The sequence below is a fragment of the Mytilus edulis genome, chromosome 5 (genome assembly GCF_963676685.1).
Source record: "Mytilus edulis chromosome 5, xbMytEdul2.2, whole genome shotgun sequence".
Classification (NCBI taxonomy): domain Eukaryota; kingdom Metazoa; phylum Mollusca; class Bivalvia; order Mytilida; family Mytilidae; genus Mytilus; species Mytilus edulis.
This window is the reverse complement of record NC_092348.1, coordinates 20997340-21017326: the sequence shown is the minus strand read 5'-3', so window position 1 is coordinate 21017326 and position 19987 is coordinate 20997340. Positions and strand designations below refer to the sequence as shown.

The following is a 19987-nucleotide window of genomic DNA, read 5'->3' as shown; positions in this document are numbered from 1 at the left end:
CTTAATAGTGAAATGAACTATTTTTTTTGAAGACTCGCCTAAATGTATGTTGCATAGATGTATTTGACCCCAACAATTTTATTTAGATCATGCTGTAAATTATATTTATAAAACCATTTATTTGTAAATACCGCATAAATCAGTCTGTTCACTGTTTGAATATAGAAACTTGTCGATTTTATAATATTGAGAGATATCCGAGATTTTGTAATATGGTGTGATAAACAAGTAATTGAAGATGAATATCATTTTATTTTAGTATGTGAAAAGTATAATGAACTTCGAAAGAAATTTATCAAACCATATTGTTGGAGAAAACCGTCGAATCTTAAACTTTTTAGACGATCAATGCATTTGAAAAGGGGCATATATATACAGTTGGAACTGGGTTCTCACCAGTATCTGTTCATAATGTAAAGGAACTAACCAATTAAAGGGAAGTTTTTATTTCTGACTGAGAAGGTACGAAATTAAATTCATTCATTAATGCTAAAAATCCGTTTGATCCTATTCTGCTGTACTGTTATAATGGTATACCTACTTATATGATTATTTGACTAATTGTTTAAATGTAAATATGTTTCACTGATGTAATTGAATATTTGTAATAATTATTTTCTGTAAGTTGTATTGCTTACGAATAAAAGATTATATTATTAATAAAATAAATATTATAACTTTCCTTTTTTGATTGGATGACCATGCAGTGGTGTTGCAACGCCAAGGAACTGGTAATAGAAAGCTATTTTGATTTGATACATATGACAATGAATCTTAACAAAAGGTTCTATAAATTCAATTGTGAAAAAAATCACAATACCGTGCATTAACTCAACAACCGTCCATCGACAAATATTACTCGATATTCATTGAAATGATAACAAGTAAACAGTTATTGTAAAAGCAGAGCAGTCTTAAATTCTAATAGTTTTGTCAAAAATGATTCAAAGTTTTACCGATGCAACGATATTTTATATATTTTGAGTTGAAATGGCCTAGCGGTAGTCTGATCACTTCGAATGCAACACGCTTAATCTTTGCTGGGCATTCGTAAAGTTTTTAAACTAAAATAAGATCTTTATTATTAGTTATCAAAACATATGTTATATGTAAGCTATCTATTATTAATCTACGAGGAGTTTCAAGAAAAATGGGGGGGGGGGGGGGGGGGGGGCATTGAAGTCTAACTTTATATATATAAAAAAATAAAAAAAAGATCGAGATGTGGTATTGATTGCCAATGAGACAACTCTCCAAAAGCATGAAAAGAGATTAACTTCATAAAGTTATAACTAACTAACCCCTTTCAAGACAGACGTTGTCATTTCTGCGGCTCAAGAGATATCTGTGACGAATATCATTATATCATGACATGTTAAGTGTTGGATGTAGCTACAGATAGACAGACATTTTATACTGGAATATTGCTGCAAATTTTATATCAAAGGAATCGCTTTCACATTCTATACTATTATGTACTATATTAATACACACTTAATCATGTTTTTTAAAGTTCAAACTCTGAATTGAGACAGCACTATCGGTCATCTTACATAAAAATAATCTAAATTTCTACAAATGTTACAGGTAAATCGGTCCTGCAAGCTACATGCAAGTTAAATCAAGGTTTTTTTTCAACCAAATGAATGTGCATGGTATTAATAATTGTAAATATATATTTTCTCTGTTACTATGAAATGTAGTTTTAAGGTAATAAAGTTCATTCGTTCATTAAAGTATTCTTTTTTCGATACTGATCTGTCTTATAAATATTTTAAATTCTAATTCTAAACACAAGGACACCAGTATGGGTTAAGCCAGAGAGCTTCCGAAAAGGGGAAATCCCACCTATGTTTACCTAACAAAATCACTCATTTCTGCTCAAAATATCAAAAAGAAATTTTACAGAAATTCTCTTAGATGACCTTACATTCACATTATAGCAAAAAAATGGGGGAAAATTCAAAGGAAAGGCAAAAAAAAAATTAAGAAAAAATATACTGAAATTAAAGGGAACTATATTTGTGAACGAAAATTGACAACGAAAATTGAAGGGGGATAATTGTGTTCCCGGACCAGTACTAACAACACAATTCATAAACAAAAATAAGATAATCCGATCAATTTTGAGTATTTGGACCGTACGCGTACGGTCCGGACCGTATACGTATACTCGTACGGTCTTAGTTTTTAAATAGTTATTTGGTTAATATGGTGTCTCGTAAGTCATTTTGGGACAGGATATTTTTGTTTTATAGTGTATGTATATTCTGCACGAATAATTTTTATCGCTATCATTATAAAAAACTAGACTTTGTGAACCCTAGTGTGAACCGTATGAGATCGCACACAAGACAGCTGATTGGATAAATGGGATGAATTGTTACGCCTACATAAAACTGATATCCAATCGAATGCCAGCAGACACCTGTCAGTAAAAACAAATTGTAAGCGTGGATGGTTAGAGATTTATTTGTGTATTCGATATTTGAAAAATAAGTTAGATAGTCACTATTCGTTTTCCCTTTTTTCAGCCGGATTTCAATAACTGTTTTTACACTTTCTTAATTAACAGAAAGGTATTTAAATAGAAGCGTACCACATGTAACAGAGATTTACAAGCATTTAATATAGCGACTTGTGTTTTCCGGAACGTCCTATTTTCAATTATTCACAGACTTTTGCAATATTATTAAACCTTTATTTTTTACCTTCAAAAACTGCTCAAACTTTTATTCTCAGACTAGACAGCATGACAGACATAAACACTTTTATAAGTCAGTGTACACACGGTGTTTTCCAAACTTGGTAATTTCTTCGCCCAGGGATATGAATTTGACATTAAAAGTCCCTCAAAGCTTTACAATACCCGGTCGTGTCATTTCCGTATATTGTAGATGGAACGAGTGATATACATACACCAGACATACATGTTCCGTTACAGGTAAATTTTACCTTTTTGGAGGACTCCTAAGTGGGGATGCGTTGCATGTGTGCTAATCTAAAAAAAATCAAATCTTTTATTTTTCTAAACTGCGTTACATGCAAATGCGAAATAATTGGTGTTGTTTGTTCAGTCCAATTTATTTATAAATATTAATTTATTCTTTTGAATAAAAAAAACTACGCATGTAAACTTCAATGAATACAATAGTATTTAATACTAGTAGCCTAAATGTAAAACAATTGCAGCAAGATTTGAGGTTGAAGCGGCTCGATCAAAACGTGAATAGATGAGAAATTGTCATCATTCTTCTAATTAATTACAAAGTATTTTGTGAGAACAAATACTTATATTTTAGTGATGGTGATTCATTGTTGTTTGCCTCAGTCACCTCCAGTGGCAAATATTTCATTCGTGTTCATAACGAGAACACAAGTTTTAAATATAATAGGAAGCACTTCAAATAGTCGTTTGACAATAAGATTAAAAGTAAACTTGAAATACCACTGAATAATGAGAGAAGTTTTAATAAGGATAGAAATTTAGCCTTGCAACAGCTCGCTACAATGGGACCACTAACATCATTGAGGAAGAGTTTTCAATTTGCAGAGAGCGATGGTCCTCTCAATCTACTCTGATGTCGGCCATCTCTATTCATACGTGTAGATACCAACATCACATAACGGTATCTAATTTAGATAAGATCATGACTTTAAAATCGCATTAGTAACGGTGATAATTCTGTTAAACTGTATTGTTTATTATGCTCGAGTTTTTGGTATGACTATGCGACCTCTCTCCTGGTTGGTCTCGTGAGAATAAGTTCACCTCGACAGCGAGAGGACTTTAGTCCGAATCCCAAACGGGTCTAACAAAGAGTTTTTTTCTTTCTTTCGAACTGTTAGCTTGTGAACTTACACGTTAAAAATCCATCTCAGTGTGTCGGTCTAGTACAAAGCAGGCTTAATTTTCATATTATATTTCCATATTATAGTTTTGTCCTAAATCTACTGATTTATATCACACCTGCTATAATTTTCAACGATCGAAATAAAAAAAAATGGTACGTGAAATATTTCTACGGAACACTTGCATTTTTGTCTAAAAAAAATCACTGCTCCCGTATTATTTAGTCTTGTTGCGGTTTAGGCTTTTTATTCTGTATAGGTTTCTTTCTATAACAAAAATCTGTGTGTTGACTCTTAATGTTTTGATTGATATGTGTCGTTGGGTTGATGTCGTATTAATGTGTACCTTTAAAATTGTTTTCAAAACCAAATGATGGATTGGGTATAGAAATATTCACATCTCCCGTTCGACAGTATATCTTTGCTAAAATTGGGTGCGGACGTTTGGTTGTTCGGTTGTATAAATAAGCAGCCGCATTTGGTCGAAAAAAAAATAGTCTATGCATGGTGTAGTGAGAGTTTCGCGCTATCTATACGTTAAAAAAAATTGAATAAATCGTTGAAGGGATATACGAACTTTGATTGAAATTTCTAAAAAACGAAAAAGGTCACCTGAATCTCCAAGTAAGCCAGTCGCATGGTTGAATTTAACACTTTAGAAGAAACGAAACGGCCAAAATAAGTTTAGTCTTATTATAAATTGTTGCCAACTTTTTCGTCCGTTTTTGCTTTTATGACAACTTTACCAGATATATATATATATAAAGATTTGACAGTAATTGATTCACCAAAACGAGCTCAACTACATGTCGTTGTTTTACGTTTCAACATAAATGCATATGTATGTATACAATGGAGACTGTTTTCTGTTCTACTGCCCTTGTCCTAGATTGGCTGTATACAATCTAACCCCTGACATCATGGACATGGACTACTTTATTAAATGTTTACAAACAAATAAATGCAAAGAGAAAGATTCGGAAAGAAATTCTAAAATTTACGCTAAAAAATAAAATACACAAAAATGGAAACAGTTTTAGACAATTATCATTTGAGAACTATATATAATTAGCATGCATCACTAAATGAAACTGATTGCTCCCTTAATGTCCAGTGGCAAATATATCACGCATATTCATGACGAGATGCGGAATGGATCGACCTGAAGCAAATGATTGATACATCACCAAGACAGAGTTCGCTGAGGTAAAACGTATGCCGTACTAGAATGCTGTATGGATTTTGCTCATTGTTAAAAGGCCGTACAGTGACCTTTAAACGACTTTGACCCCCCCCCCCCAGCCCCCCTGCAGAGCTATAGAAAAACAGTACATTAAGGGGGACTCTTTTTCGATGATACACAGACTCTTCTTAATTGTTACACGGACACTTTTTATGAATAGAATCACTCGTGCATGATCAGTGAGTTCATGGGCACTTTAATTTTCAATTAGATTTGAACTTTTTGGTTCACCGACTTATTTCCTGTCTTTTTATTGGATAAAATATTTACGTTAGCATCAATATCTATTTTCCGAAACATTTCCAGTAAAATACTATTCATATCAGTACACCAAGGGATTAGACATTTAACTTCAAGGGAGGGGGGAGGGTATGGTATAATAAATCAAATTGTCATCACTGTTGGGTTTCTCGTCTGAATATTTTACATTAACTGTGTCAGATGCCTCATTACAGGCTGAACCTTTTATAGGGTGCTCATTATAAAGTTTTAGTTTTTGGTCATTGTTGAAGGGTGTGCAGTGACCTATTATATAGTGACTAACAAGTAAATCACTTGGTCTACATGATTTAAATGGTTGATAGTCGTCTCACCATATCTCCTTAGGCCAAAATAAAAATTGTTTGTTTCCCCTCCCCACACCCAGGTAAAAAATAAGCCCCCTGGGATGGGAAACAGACATTCTTTTAAATGTGGCCTTATTCATGATCTTTTTATTGAAATTCTGTAATAAGAAGATTTTACTACCGGTAGTCTATAAGTATCACATAAACTTTACATTATCAATAATCCATTAAAATGAAGTCCAGTCAAAATAACCATGCCAGACAGATATATGACAGATAATTTCATGAATTTCATGAATTTTTGAATTTCACAGTTCTTCCATACCCCAAATTTATGGTTAAACGTTTATAGTAACCATAGAAACAGAGAAAAAGACTAAACATAAAAACCATGAAAATGGTGTCATTGTCATTGATTGTCAGATGAAATAAGCCATTCAAAAATGTCAAACATGTACAACTTACATTTATTCCATAATTATGCCAAAAGTAGTGATCCTATACATGTACAATGTAGCTTATAGCTTATGAGAAACATTGATGACCTTCGGCTATTGTCTGCTCTGAAGTTGGGTTGTTGTCTTTTTTGGCACATTCCCCATTTCCAGTGTCAATTTTATTAGGAAGTATAAACTGAGAAACAAACCTAACCATGTTAACATTGTATCAAACTGAAATAAGGGTTGAGATCTCACAAACATGTTTAACCCCGCCGCATTTTTGCGCCTGTCCCAAGTCAGGAGCCTCTGGCCTTTGTTGGTCTTGTATTATTTTAATTTTAGTTTCTTGTGTACAATTTGGAAATTAGTATGGCGTTCATTATCACTGGACTACGGGTAGTATATATTTGTTTAGGGGCCAGCTGAAGGACGCCTCCGGGTGCGGGAATTTCTCGCTACATTGAAGACCTGTTGGTGACCCTCTGCTGTTGTTTTTTATTTGGTCGGGTTGTTGTCTCTTTGACACATTCCCCATTTCCATTCTCAATTTTATTAATCACTTAAATTATCCATGAAGGTCAAGGTCAGGTCAACCCAACCTGATAGACAAGTAGATCTTTCAAGATACTCATATACAATAAAATGTATCCAATTACATATATAAAATATACAGTGTAAGAGAGCATTTCATTGATTAAGTAACAGTACATTTTACATGCAGTCATTGAACCATGAAAATGGGGTCAGGTGCAATGTACATATAATGGCAAACTGAAACATCATAACATATTAATTAGCTACTAGCATCTGAATACAAGACAAGAAACATCCAGCTCTTTTAGCTTTTAAAATGTAAAGCTCTATAAAATAGCTTACATCATCACCCCAAGACTGTAATACAAATTTCTTGTATACAACCAACTTTCATGACTTTTGTGTAAGGCGAGACAAAATAAAATGATACTTTGAAGTACATGTATTGTTTAATATGTTTGACTACTATTATAAAATGCCAGTTTCAGAATGAACAGTAATTTAGAAGATTATTAAAATACATGTAGATACATTCAGACTATTATAACTATACAGCAAGCTGTCATTCGACTCTAACCAACAACCATGCCAGGGCTGTAAAGCTTGTCTAGGTTGGTAAAAACTTCCATCATCATGCATATATATGACACTAACCAATAGTGATGGACCGTGACAGACCCTCATGGAAAGTAAAGGAGGTTTAACACTCCCTGGTGGTACATGTAGCCAACAATAGCAATGGCAGCATAGAAACTCTTATTATATCCAAATTCTTATTTCAAATGAATAATTATCCAAGGTGAATCAGATGATGTATGATCATGATGCTGCACTTTTAGTATTGACAATGATTGATATATATTCACTGAAACTAGAAATTTTCATTATTCCAATTTTCTATTCTTAATGATATAACTATCCAAGATAATCATGGAATTAAGATATGATGCACTACTAATATTCCTAGAAAACTTTAAATTCTCTTTATTTCAAATTGTTAATATTACTTATTTCAAATATATATATATATATATATCAAAGGTATGCTCTGTCACCAAGTAATGTAGTACATTGTATTTCCTACATTTTTTCTATGAATTGTAAGTTTGCTATTTGTTCAATTCACAATTCTCTTTTTGTCCAATCAGATCATCCCATCAACTGTACATCATGACATAATGCTGTTGTTATTTCCAAACCAATAAGTAACACAAAATTATGAATGAATCCACCATTTCACAATTTATAGCTACAGGTACAAATGAGGTACCATATGAGAGTAACTTAGTGACACTATATATTTCCTATATATACATTGATATACATGATATATGCCGCTTCATAATCTGGCTGGGAATCATGCTCAAACCAATGTGATATCTTATCTACAAAAAAAATATACATTAAGAATAAAGTATTTATTATATATAAACTTGTATTTATCTACAAGAAAAACTAGCAATCATAAGTTGCTTGACAACAAAGTTTAATGATGTAAAGAAATGAATTTATGACTTATACAATTTAATTGATAAATGAGAAGAAGAATAAAACCCTTTTTTGAGGTTCTATTTCTAAAACAAAATGTTCTCTCTTTCTACATCAATGTTTTCTTAGGTGTATACTTCATTGAAGGTTTACTGTCTAATAGAGGCTATAGCACTATACTTGTTGTGATCAATTTATAATACTTTTTTATTTTAAAATAGAATTTGTTGAATATTACTACCAACGTGACATCAGGTGACAAAGCAAATAGTATTTATAAGATTCTTCTTCTTCTTCTTTATAATCCATCAACATACTGATGATAACGTGTCGGGCACTTATTTAACTATGCCGCGCATGCGTGGGATCTAATTTTTATTTAGTCATGACAGTCATGACAGTGAATAATATACAAAAGATAAAAATAAAAATTTCAACATAATTTCTTTTTCTTGTTATAACATATATTTAAGTTCTACAAAATTAAGAGCATAACAAATCATTTATAACAAAATAATGAATCATACCCGGTAAAATCTTAAATTTCTTATCACAAAAGATGAAAAGTGTTAAAAATTGTTGTTAAGGACGCAATGCTGTCTCATCATTTGGAATCAGGCATGTCAGGGCACAATATCAATATACTCTTTTTTTTGCCCCGGGCAATTTTGAGGTTATTGCATATATACAAACCCAAGCCTTGAACATGTTGAAGGTATTCATAACACATATGAGACAAATTATAATTATTGTACATCACCCACCAATGGCTATATATATAGGTATATCATCGTCGTAACTAGTCCGAGATTACTCTGACGTCCAAACGTAACTAGTCCGAGATTACTCTGATGTCCAAACGGCTGTTTTGCCAGACAAGCTTGTCTCGGACTACATCGTAACATGTGAAGATTGGTTGGTTATTGGTTAATAAAAAAAAGTGACAAATATTTCATGCAAATTTAGGACGTGACAGTTATCAATACATTAACATACAATATGTAGGATTACTCGATCAGGGGTTTAGGTCTTGTAACTGTTGTATAGCCTATAGGCCATCCCGCACAACCATACCATTGTGAATACCCCACATGTCAATGCATGTTAGGCAATAAACAGGGGGGGATCCAGCCATTTTTAAAAGGGGGTTTAAACCATACTTGTTTATATGTAACTTTTTAAATCATGCATTGATCTTCCAAAAAAAATGAAAAAGGGGGGGGGGGGGGGTCCAATCACAGGAACATTTTTTTAACAAGCCCAAATTCTTACTTTGCCTTTGAACAGGCTACTATCCAAGAGTGTGGAGTATTGGAACGTCGATTCATACCTGTATGCACAAATTTAACAAATGTGAACATTTTTCCTTCAAACTCTTGGGTGATGATCCATGATCAATGATTATTCTGATAGACATGTATTAAAATATTCATTTCTACTCACCAATTGCAATTTCCAGCTCAGCTTATATTGTACTATAGTTTCCTTCTACCATGTCAACGATTTTGTGTAAAATAAGTTAGCTATTAGAAGCGCTGACACTGCCGACACACATGCGACATGAATGCAACAAAAATAAAGAGGGTACGGTAACGTTAAATCGTTTACGGGCGAGGAATTATTTTCCGTTTTTAATTAAACTTGTCAGATTTGATTAATTATCGTCGAAAAATGTCCCTAATGGATAGTCATTCAAATTAAACCAGCTTTATTATGCTGTATGCATGTAATATATATGTAACCTGGTCTTTAAATGTACTTTAAGTACAGTGTCTGACGTATTTATAAACATTTTCTTGATTATTTATCCTATTTCAAATATTAATTTGAATGAATTTATAAGCCTTTTTCTGCTATAATATTCAAACTTTATTTTTAACGAAGGCTTCTGGTATGTAGTTTTTTTTACAAAAGGCCCTCGAATTATAGACACATTAAAAAATAAAGATGGAAAGTCAAACGCATGAGTCTGGCAAAAATAAAGTTAACGGACAATGTCATGACAATAAACGGAAAACGATAAAAGACAGAGTTATATCTATATATTTTTTTCCCTGCCTCAAATTTACTCAAATGCAATTTATATAGGTAACATAAAAAGATAAATGATAATGCATTCATTTACAATATTTAAAAATAGTTACATCTTAAATTTAATTTAACATATTAAGATCACGTTTTCAAGTGTTCACGGCCGACATCCGTTATTATTAAATAAGGGTGTAAAAATGAATGACAAATTCTTCACCACGTACGGCAGTCTGTAATTGCATATAAAACGTATTGCAATCACTTGTAAACCATTAAATATAAAGGTTCAGGTGCTTATATTCAATAATCAAATATTATTTCGGCAATCTGTTGATTTTTTTTAGTCAATTCGCGGCGATTTGTGCAGCAGTATGACTTTGAGCTACTTTTTTTTATTTATATAATTATAAAACAGTGTTAAATAATTAAATAGGAAGAAGTTAGAATTCAAATTTAATATTTGTTTTATTTAAATAACATGATTAAGGGGACGTGGTAGACTTTCAGTTAAAAAAATCGTCTTCTTTCACAGTTTTATTTTATTCTTGAAAGGGGAGCAACCCCTGATAAATAATGGGAAAGTTTCACTCGTTTTGTGTCCAAATTATTAAAATCTGAACACGACTGGACACGGTCTGACAACATCTTGACGTCAGTTTGTATCCATGGTCTGTTTTGGTCTGACACGGTCTTAACGGATCTAAACAGCTCGCTAGAAGATACAGTCTTAAATATCTTGACATGCCTTAACGGGACTAATTTACCAAATGAGACTATCGATCCGAATGGAGACTTAACGAACTGACAAATCTTGACGTTTTCCTCTAGCGGTAAATCCAGTCAATTAAGATACGATCAGACCAAAATGACCGTTTCAGACTGAAATCGTGCTACTAGTGGTAGTACATTTATTTTACACAAAAAACACCAATTCATAAATTCACACCAGCTCTATTCCAAAAAAACATTTTTACAGTGAAGTGTGCCACTTTTGGTACAAATTATATCTAAAATTATAGAAAACTCTGTCAGCTCTAACTCAAAATATAGACAATGTCACATTAAGCATGTTAATCAGCCTGTTTGGTCATTCAAGTGTTCTCAATTAAATCCATATTTATAACCTACAAAGCATGTCATTACCAATCAACATGTACTGTGAAATTTTTTTTTATATCCCACGCAACGCAGTGGATGCGGAGGGTATAATTTTTTTGACCTGTCCGTCTGTCTGTCAGTTTGTCATTCATGTTTTTGTCATAGCAACTCCAAACCACACAACAGAATTCTATGAAACTTTCTTGTCGTATAATGCTGTCATTTTGTTGTTGTTGTCTGCATCATTGTCCAAAGATGCATTTGGTTTCTGGACAATAACTTTAGTTTAAGTAAATGGATCTTTATAAATTTACCTAGAAGTTCCAATATCACTAAAGGAAGGTTCGGATTAATTTTGGGGTTTATGGTCCTAATGGGTTTAGAATTAGGGGCCCAAATAAGCATTTTTGTATCTACCAGACAATAACTTGTGTTTAAGTGTATGAATCTCTCTAATATTATACGACAAAGGGATGGTAAGGATTGACTTTGGGGGGTTATGGCTCAAACAAATGAGAAATTAGGGGCAAAAATAGTTTTTTCTGGTTAATGAACATAGTTAATCCAATTACATTTTAAATACAATGTTGTCTATGTTTTTATTTACCTCCCTTACACTACTTGAAAATTTAAATTTGCAAAAGCATAGTGTATTAGACAAAAGCAAAAAATACATAATTTCAAACCAATCAACCAATTTAAAATCATTCACTACAGTTATTCAGAATTTCATGAAACCTTTTTAGATTATAAGGATATATATTACTACATACATGACATAGATGTGCATATCCACAGGAAATTACGATTCAATTTTTTTTCTAGGAGTTATCCCTTTGAACTTATTATATTGGGTTCAATATTCTACTGCAACAGTCTGTCATCACAACTTCTCTGATACCACACAACAGAATTTCATGAAACCTTTTTAGATTATAACAACATACTATGTAGATGTGCATATCGACAGGAAATTACGATTCAATTTATACTAATTTTTTTTCTTGCAGTTATTTTATTTCTCCAGTGACAATGTGGGGACATGGGGTATGTGAGTGTACTCACTTAGGTTCTTTAATTTGCAAACATTTTAATTCATTATTTCCATGCAGTTGTGTATAAGATTTGAATTTCATCTTTTCTATATCTATTAAAATGTAATACTAATGGAATAACAATATGAAGCAAACAATTCATGTGTAAATGTTTATGTTTTTCAGACCCTGTCTGTGCTGACAATCTGACTGTTGTTGGTTTATCAACCACCAGTATAACAGTCATGTGGAATTCAGGTTTAGACAGAGGGCATGACATCATAACTATTTTACAGTATCGCTCAGATGGGTCATCTGATTGGATATCAGCCTACAATACAACAGAGCATACCAACCAGGAAGTGAATTTCTCCATTCCTGATTTAAAACAGGGAACATCTTATGACATCAGAGTATTGACTTTGGGAGAAAATGAAAGCAGGTTGATTTGTGAAAGTAATCTTCTGACTGAAAAAAGCCAGCTTGAAGAGCAAAGTAACTATCCGTCTTTTAAATCTTTTTATACAACCGCAAAAAAATTTAGCGTTCGTACATTGGTATCACGTTGTTGTCGGTAGTCATCGTCAGCGTCGTCTGAAGACACTTAGTTTTGGGACAATAATTTAAGTTTAAGTGAATGGATATCTATGAAATTGAAACACAAGGTTTGAAATCACAAAAGGAAAGTTGGGATTGATTTTGGGGGTTATGGTTCCAACAGTTTAAGAACAAGGGGCCCATAAGGGGTAAAAATTAGTATTTTTCTAGTTTCCAGACAATAACTTATGTGTAAGTTTATGGATCTTTCTGAAATTGTACCACAATGTTCCAGTAAAAAAAAGGAAGGTTGGGATTAATTTTGGGGTTATGGCCAAACTGAATTTATGGGCCAAGTTTTCAAATTGGTCCATATTGGGGCCCAGCATGAAACTTTGTTTGATTTCAACAAAAATTGGCTATATGGGGTCCTTTGATATACTAAATGTAACTGTGTTTTTTTAGATTTTAAATTTTTGGGCCCTCTTATCAAATTGGTCCACATTGAGGTCAAAAGGGTCCAGAATTAAACTTGGTTTTATTTCATCACAAACAGAATTGTTGTGGCTTTATGGTAAGCTGAATCTTATTGTGCTTTTAGATTTTTATTTTGGGCCTGTTTCTGATTAAGTTCATATAAGGGTTTGAAGGGTCCAAACTAAAATCAAATTTGATAATCTAGTTAGTTTTGGAATATCAGACCATTCTAGGTTAACAAAGTGCCCCATTTCAAATTTTTAAGATCTATGACCACACTTATTTTGCATACAAAATCTTTTTTTATGTCAATAATTTGATCACAATCCACATTCAGACAATATCAAACTTGAGTATTGTGTCCAAATTTTACCCTAACTGTTCAAGGTTAGATCACTACAATCATATCAGGCTGCGCTCAGCAACACATTTTATTGTCTATTATCTTGAAAACTTCTAAAAATGTATAGATTCATTATGTAGTCATCTGTTTTGATAGATATTTTATGAGCAAATATTTCTATGTAAATTACATTTTGTATTGGAAAAAGTAATGCTATATATTTTAAACTGTAAGGAATATATAGTATCTAAATGCATACATGGCATAAAATAAAATATGTTTATTAAGATGAATATGCTAGCAACATAATGTAATTAATTATTTTCATCTCTTTCATCTCTAGTATTTGTGTCTTTGGAGGATACAAACAGTATCAAAATTGTTGCAACACCAGGTGAAAGTACAGTAGGCACACCAAAATGGACAACAAAAATAGATGGAGAAATAAAGCTTGCAATATTCAATGGGATAATTACACCCGAGTTTCAAGATAAAATCCATATTTTAAATAGGACCACCATCCATATAGCAAAACTAAGTAGTAAGGAATGGAGAAGTTATTGGACATATCAAAGGGGATTTGATACTCCTATACAAACCAAACAACTTTCAAAATATGTTGGTGAGAAATTGTTAAATTATTTGGTCAGTTATATTTTTCAATACTAGCTATCTTACAAAAGAAATATTTATGACAGTCTTATAGTTCTGTTTCTTCTATAAGACTGCCTTTTGGTGTAATCCCAAGTATATCTATATATGATTTTAAACAAAAACTTGCAATTGGCACAGTTATTTAGTTGTACATTTATTTTACCCCAAAAACACAAATTAAAAAAATCACACCTTCTCTATTCAAAAATGATTTTTACAGTGAAGTGTACCACTTTGGTACAAATTATATCAAAATCATAGAAAAGTCTGTCAGCTCTTACTCAAAATATGGACAATTTCACATTGAGCATGTTAAACAGTCTGTTCAGGCATTCAAGTGTTCTCAATTTAATCAATATTTAAAACTGAGAAAGCATTGATTGGTATCCTCTTAAGATGTCATAACCAATCAACATGTTATGTGAAGTAGTTCTTTGTCACATTGATATCTGTTTTGAAACATTTTAATTCAGTATTTTGATGCAGTTTTGTTTAAAATTTAAATGTAATCTTTTCTTGATATGAAAATGTAATGCTAAATGTATAACATTATGAAGCAAACAAATCATGTGTATATGTTTATGTTTTTCAGACCCTGTCTGTGCTGACAATTTGACTGTTGTTGGGTCATCAACCACCAGTATAACAGTCATGTGGAATTCAGGTTTAGACAGAGGGCATGACATGGTTACTATTTTACAATATCATGGGGATGGGTCATCTGATTGGATGTCAGCCTACAATACAACAGAGCATACCAACCAGGAAGTGAATTTCTCCATTCCTGATTTAAAGCAGGGAACATCTTATGACATCAGATTATTGACTTTGGGAGAAAATGGAAGCAGGTTGATTTGTGAAAGTAATCTTCTGACTGAAAATTCCAAGCCTGAGGAGCAAAGTAACTATCTGTCTTTTAAATGTTTTTTTTTTAGCTCACCTGGCCGGAAGGGCCAAGTGAGCTTTTCTCATCCCTTTGCATCCGTCGTTGTTAACTTTTACAAAAATCTTCTCCTCTGAAACTACTGGTCCAAGTTTAATCAAACTTTGCCACAATCATCATAGGGGTATGTAGTTTTAAAAAAATGTGACATGACCCGGCCAACCAACCAAGATAGCCGCCATGGCTAAAAATAGAACATAGGGGTAAAATGTAGATTTTGGCTTATAACTCTGAAACCAAAGCATTTAGAGCAAATCTGACATGGGTAAAATTGTTTAGTAGGTCAAGATCTATCTGGCCTGAAATTTTCAGACAAATAAGACAATCTGTTGTTGGGTTGCTGCCACCAAATTAGTAATTTTAAGGAAAATTTTGCAGTTTTTGAATATTATTATGGATAGAGATAAACTGTAAACAGCAATAATGTTCAGCAAAGTTGAACAGAGTTAAAACGCAAGACATATATTAGTTGTTTTTTGCATCTGCCACATTAGCAGTTATGGTTTAAACAATACATTAGTTTGTGATCATCTCAGTTTCTACATACCTGCCAACTTTCACGATTTAGGCGTGTACTACACGATTTTGACCCTTTGTCACGATTGCACGATCGTGATCGTGAAAAAAGCTATAAAACACGATTTTGTGAAAATTTACACGAAAAATTTCATTGTTCTCGAATTTGAACTGTGTTCAAGGGAGACAATCGTGTTAGCCAATCAAATTCAGTGTTTCTTGTGATCAAATTAATGAGCCAATCAAAAACGTTTTCTTTCAAGATTATTCTAACATGCTAGATTTTGAACTTGTGTTGTAGAATTTTAAAATCTTGAACATGGGTGATTTTTCACCTTCAATGAGGTTCTTACACAGATTAAGAATAAAAGCAAGGCTGATTGACAAAATTCAATGATGCAGTACTACCATAAAGATAATAAATAGTAGTTTATTCACTAATTTATTGACATTACACTTGCTTTAACATATGTTATTTATCTATTCAATAACATTACCAAATCATTAAAGTACAATGTAGACTACTATTCTTTATTTTTTACAAGGACCAAACAAACAGGTAAATGGGGGACTGTCCCTAAGACAAGGGTCATTTGACTATAATAAAAAATATTAAATTAGAATTTTTTTTTTACTTGAAAATAGGAAAATTCATTATATTTGGAAAAACTTTTCTAAATGAGGATTAGGATTCCAATTTTTTTTAGGTCTCAGAACATTTCAAAATTATTGTACATGTGTTGACCATATAATACCAGATAGATCATAAGATGTATACATTTGTAGTTCTTTGCTAAAATTTCTTCAGATAGTATATATGAATATGTGATCATTTGTTAAAAAGTGGGTTTTAATGGTATCAGGTCCGTTCGCGCCCAATATTCTTTCGCACCCTACACGTTCGCACCTCGCACGTTCGCACCCAAGGTCCGTTCGCACTCTACACGTTCGCGTCCAATTTTAATTCAAATTCGAGTTGAATAATTGGAAAATCATGATTGTTGTTTTTAATTGCTTTCGTGTAAATACTGAATGTATTTATAGCTTGGTATGAGTAAAAGATTGAAGATTTTAAATGAAAAACACAAACGATAATTGTTTTTAACAGCTTCAAGTTGGTCCCTTTGATCTGAAATAATGAAACAATACACTATTATATATTACTATACATGATAAAATTTAATCAACACACAAAAAAAAAAAAAAGAAACGTAGTCAGAATCTCACTTCATTTTGAAACAAGTCAATGAAACAAAAGTTATAGCAATACACTAACCAAAACATGATAACTTTGAACAGTTATTCAACACAAAATAAAACGTTGACAGAATCCCACTTTATTTAGAAAGGAATATAATTTTTTTTAACAATACCCTATCCAAAACATGATTAAGATTTATTCAACACAAAAAAAAATGCTGTCTTACTTTATTTTGAGACCATGAAAACAATTATACTTATAAGAATACTACTTGCCAAAACTTGATTACAAAGTTATTAAACACAAAACCAATTAAAATTAGGCGCGAACATGTAGGGTGCGAAAATGAAAGGGGGCGAACATGAGTGGGTGCGAACGTGAATGGGCGCGAACAGACCCGGATTCGGTTTTAATGGCCGTACATTGAGGGGTTACCCCTAGCATGTCACCCCTAGGTGTTATTCCCAACTTTATAAAGGTCCTTCTTTGTGCATAATTTTGAATTGGAAAAGCCAACAATCATTTAATATCTTTACACATGAAAATAACTCCTGGTCTTATAGCTACATGTTCATCTTTTCTATTGATATAATAACTAGAATCATGCAAATATCCTTAAGAAAAAGGATTGTAAGCTCATCATACAAATATGACACCTTTTCTAGACCACAAAACAGCACGCGCAAAATACGTCGCAAAGAACTTAACCTTTGAAATTGTTGTCGCGCACTAAAACCCCCATGGGCACTTTCAAAAGTTGGCAGGTATGTTTCTAGGGGACCACTAGCGATAGGTCGATGATATTTGGTAACAGGATTGTCACATCCCATTTGCATGGAGATTATTTGCCCCCACCCTCTCAGTTGATATATTTGTGTATTGTATGATTTTAGGTGTAAATGTCTGTCTTATTGGGATCATCTGACATTGACCTCATTTACATGGTGATTGAAGAAGTCAAGTTTATGTGATTCTTATATAATAATGATCATAAGTCAGACATTCAATTTAAATTTAATCATGAAAAGTAAACATGAGAAACATTTCAGTTTGTGCTTATTCCATGTTGAGAAGAGCAAATGTAAAGCCTCGGTCACACATTACTGGATAGCACGAACAGACACTTAACGGATGAAAATAAAAGTTGTCTATTGACAAATTTGTTATTCATTGGTATCCATTGATGTACTGACCGAATAAAACGGACGTGTAACAAATGCATAACGGATACACACCGGATATGCAACATATGAGAAACGGAAACGTATCAGACAGAACGGATGTGGAACGTACATTCAACAGACTGACAAAATGGTCAAGAGACCTCTTAAGGCGAAGTGTACGTAATTGCACGCCTCTAGCGTAATAAGGGATTAAAAACGTTCGTCGTTAGTTATGCAAGTTATCTCCCTTACTCCAAGAAAGGACACACGAAAGAGAAACTACTTTCTGCGGTCTATAATGAATCCAACAAGCACTCCTATGCTGTCTTAAACCTCATAGAAATTATCTATATACAGTCGAACCTTGTTGTGTCAAAGTCGAGGGAACAAACGAAAGTATTCGACTCATCCGATGTCGAGTGTGACGTCATATATTTGAAATGTATGAAATACCAATATGTTATTTCTGTAAACTAGATGCATGTTTATTGATCATTGTGCTTCTTTCGATATGATAATATATGATTGTGTATTTTGTATTTATGTTCCGTATTTTTAAAGATTCAACACACAACATTCTCAAATAAAATCAATACACAAATATTTACAAAGGTCAGTCACTATAAATTATGGAATCACTCGCGAAAATGTTTTCATACCTAATCTTTAAAGAACGTGAACAGTGTTCGTTGATTAAAAAGACCGACTCATAATAATTAATAAAATATTTTAATCCTTTTGATTATTGTTTTTATTCTAATATTCTAATGGTTAATTTAATCTCAGCTTGGGTCATTAAAATTCGTTTCTTTGTTGATTAGCGGTCATCATAAACATGTCATTTAACTGTTTTACAAACAAGTATGTTTACACAGCTTTAATCACTTATAGAATTTACCCAGCTTTAATCACTTGTGGAAGTGAATAGGTTAAACAAGAAAAACATCCGTTATTAATTTTATTTTTGAAATTTTTATTTCTATTGATTTTTTTTTTTTATTTGAACTTCGAGACATCGGGGTCAATTTACATCAATTTTACATCGACAGGATTTAAGAATTACCTCGAATCATCCGAGTTCGACTCATCGGAGGTTAAAATGATTTGATCAAACAGGAATTATGCGGGGACTGAGAAATTACTTTGACTCATCTGAGTTTTCGACACAACCGAATTCGACACAACGAGGTTCGACTGTAACTCCAATTAGAAATCACAGCATTCTATACGTTGTTCTGTGTGCAGCCTGACTTAAAAACACTGTTTTTTTGTTTTAGATACGTAGGAGAAGGCATTTCGTGTTTATGATATCAACAGAAAGAAAAAAAGCCTCACAACAAAATTATAAACAAATAAACAAATAAACATGTAACAATTTTTCTTCTATTGATATCAAATTAATTAAAATGAAACCCGAATTGACCCAACAATATCGTTTTAAAAAGCCGTAGTCTTGAACGAAAAACACAGTACTCAACATAAAGTTTTATAATAGGTTACAAATAATTAATGAAAGACGTGTGAATTTAATTGTTTAATTAAAAAGACGTTGAAATGTTTGTACTTTGTGCAATTGAAAATTTAAGGACATGATTTATATTCATATAAGAAATCAGACGATACCAAGAGAATAATTTGACCACTAGTGCAACACTTTCAGGTCGGAAGAACAAAGACGGAAAACAAACAAAAAATAAACAAATTAATCCCCATAAATTATTCAGTAACTTAAAAGTTGTCTCACTCTAACATTTATCTTAAAATAAGTAAAAATTATGTCATTCAACTCCCAGTTTTCAACTTTTTCTACATGTGCAGAAAATAAACAGGTGTCTTCTATTCCGTCCACAATTTATGGGAAAAATAA

At 32.4% G+C, this 19987-nt stretch overlaps 1 protein-coding gene and 1 long non-coding RNA gene across 2 annotated transcripts in view; one reads left to right on the top strand and one right to left on the bottom strand.

Moving 5' to 3' along the window:
• The window catches only part of LOC139525412 (uncharacterized), a 96544-nt gene that overhangs the window by 62836 nt on the left and 13721 nt on the right, over positions 1–19987 (top strand). Inside the window, exons 12-14 of the mRNA XM_071320733.1 lie at positions 12473–12781; positions 13987–14265; positions 14890–15198. Of these exons, the coding sequence (XP_071176834.1) occupies positions 12473–12781; positions 13987–14265; positions 14890–15198 (897 nt within the window). The remainder of the gene's footprint in view (positions 1–12472; positions 12782–13986; positions 14266–14889; positions 15199–19987) is intronic.
• On the bottom strand, positions 7066–9930 carry LOC139523182 (uncharacterized). The gene is made up of 2 exons (XR_011664569.1): positions 9567–9930; positions 7066–8020 (listed from the first exon to the last, which is right to left on the bottom strand). It is a non-coding gene; the product is annotated as an uncharacterized lncRNA (long non-coding RNA).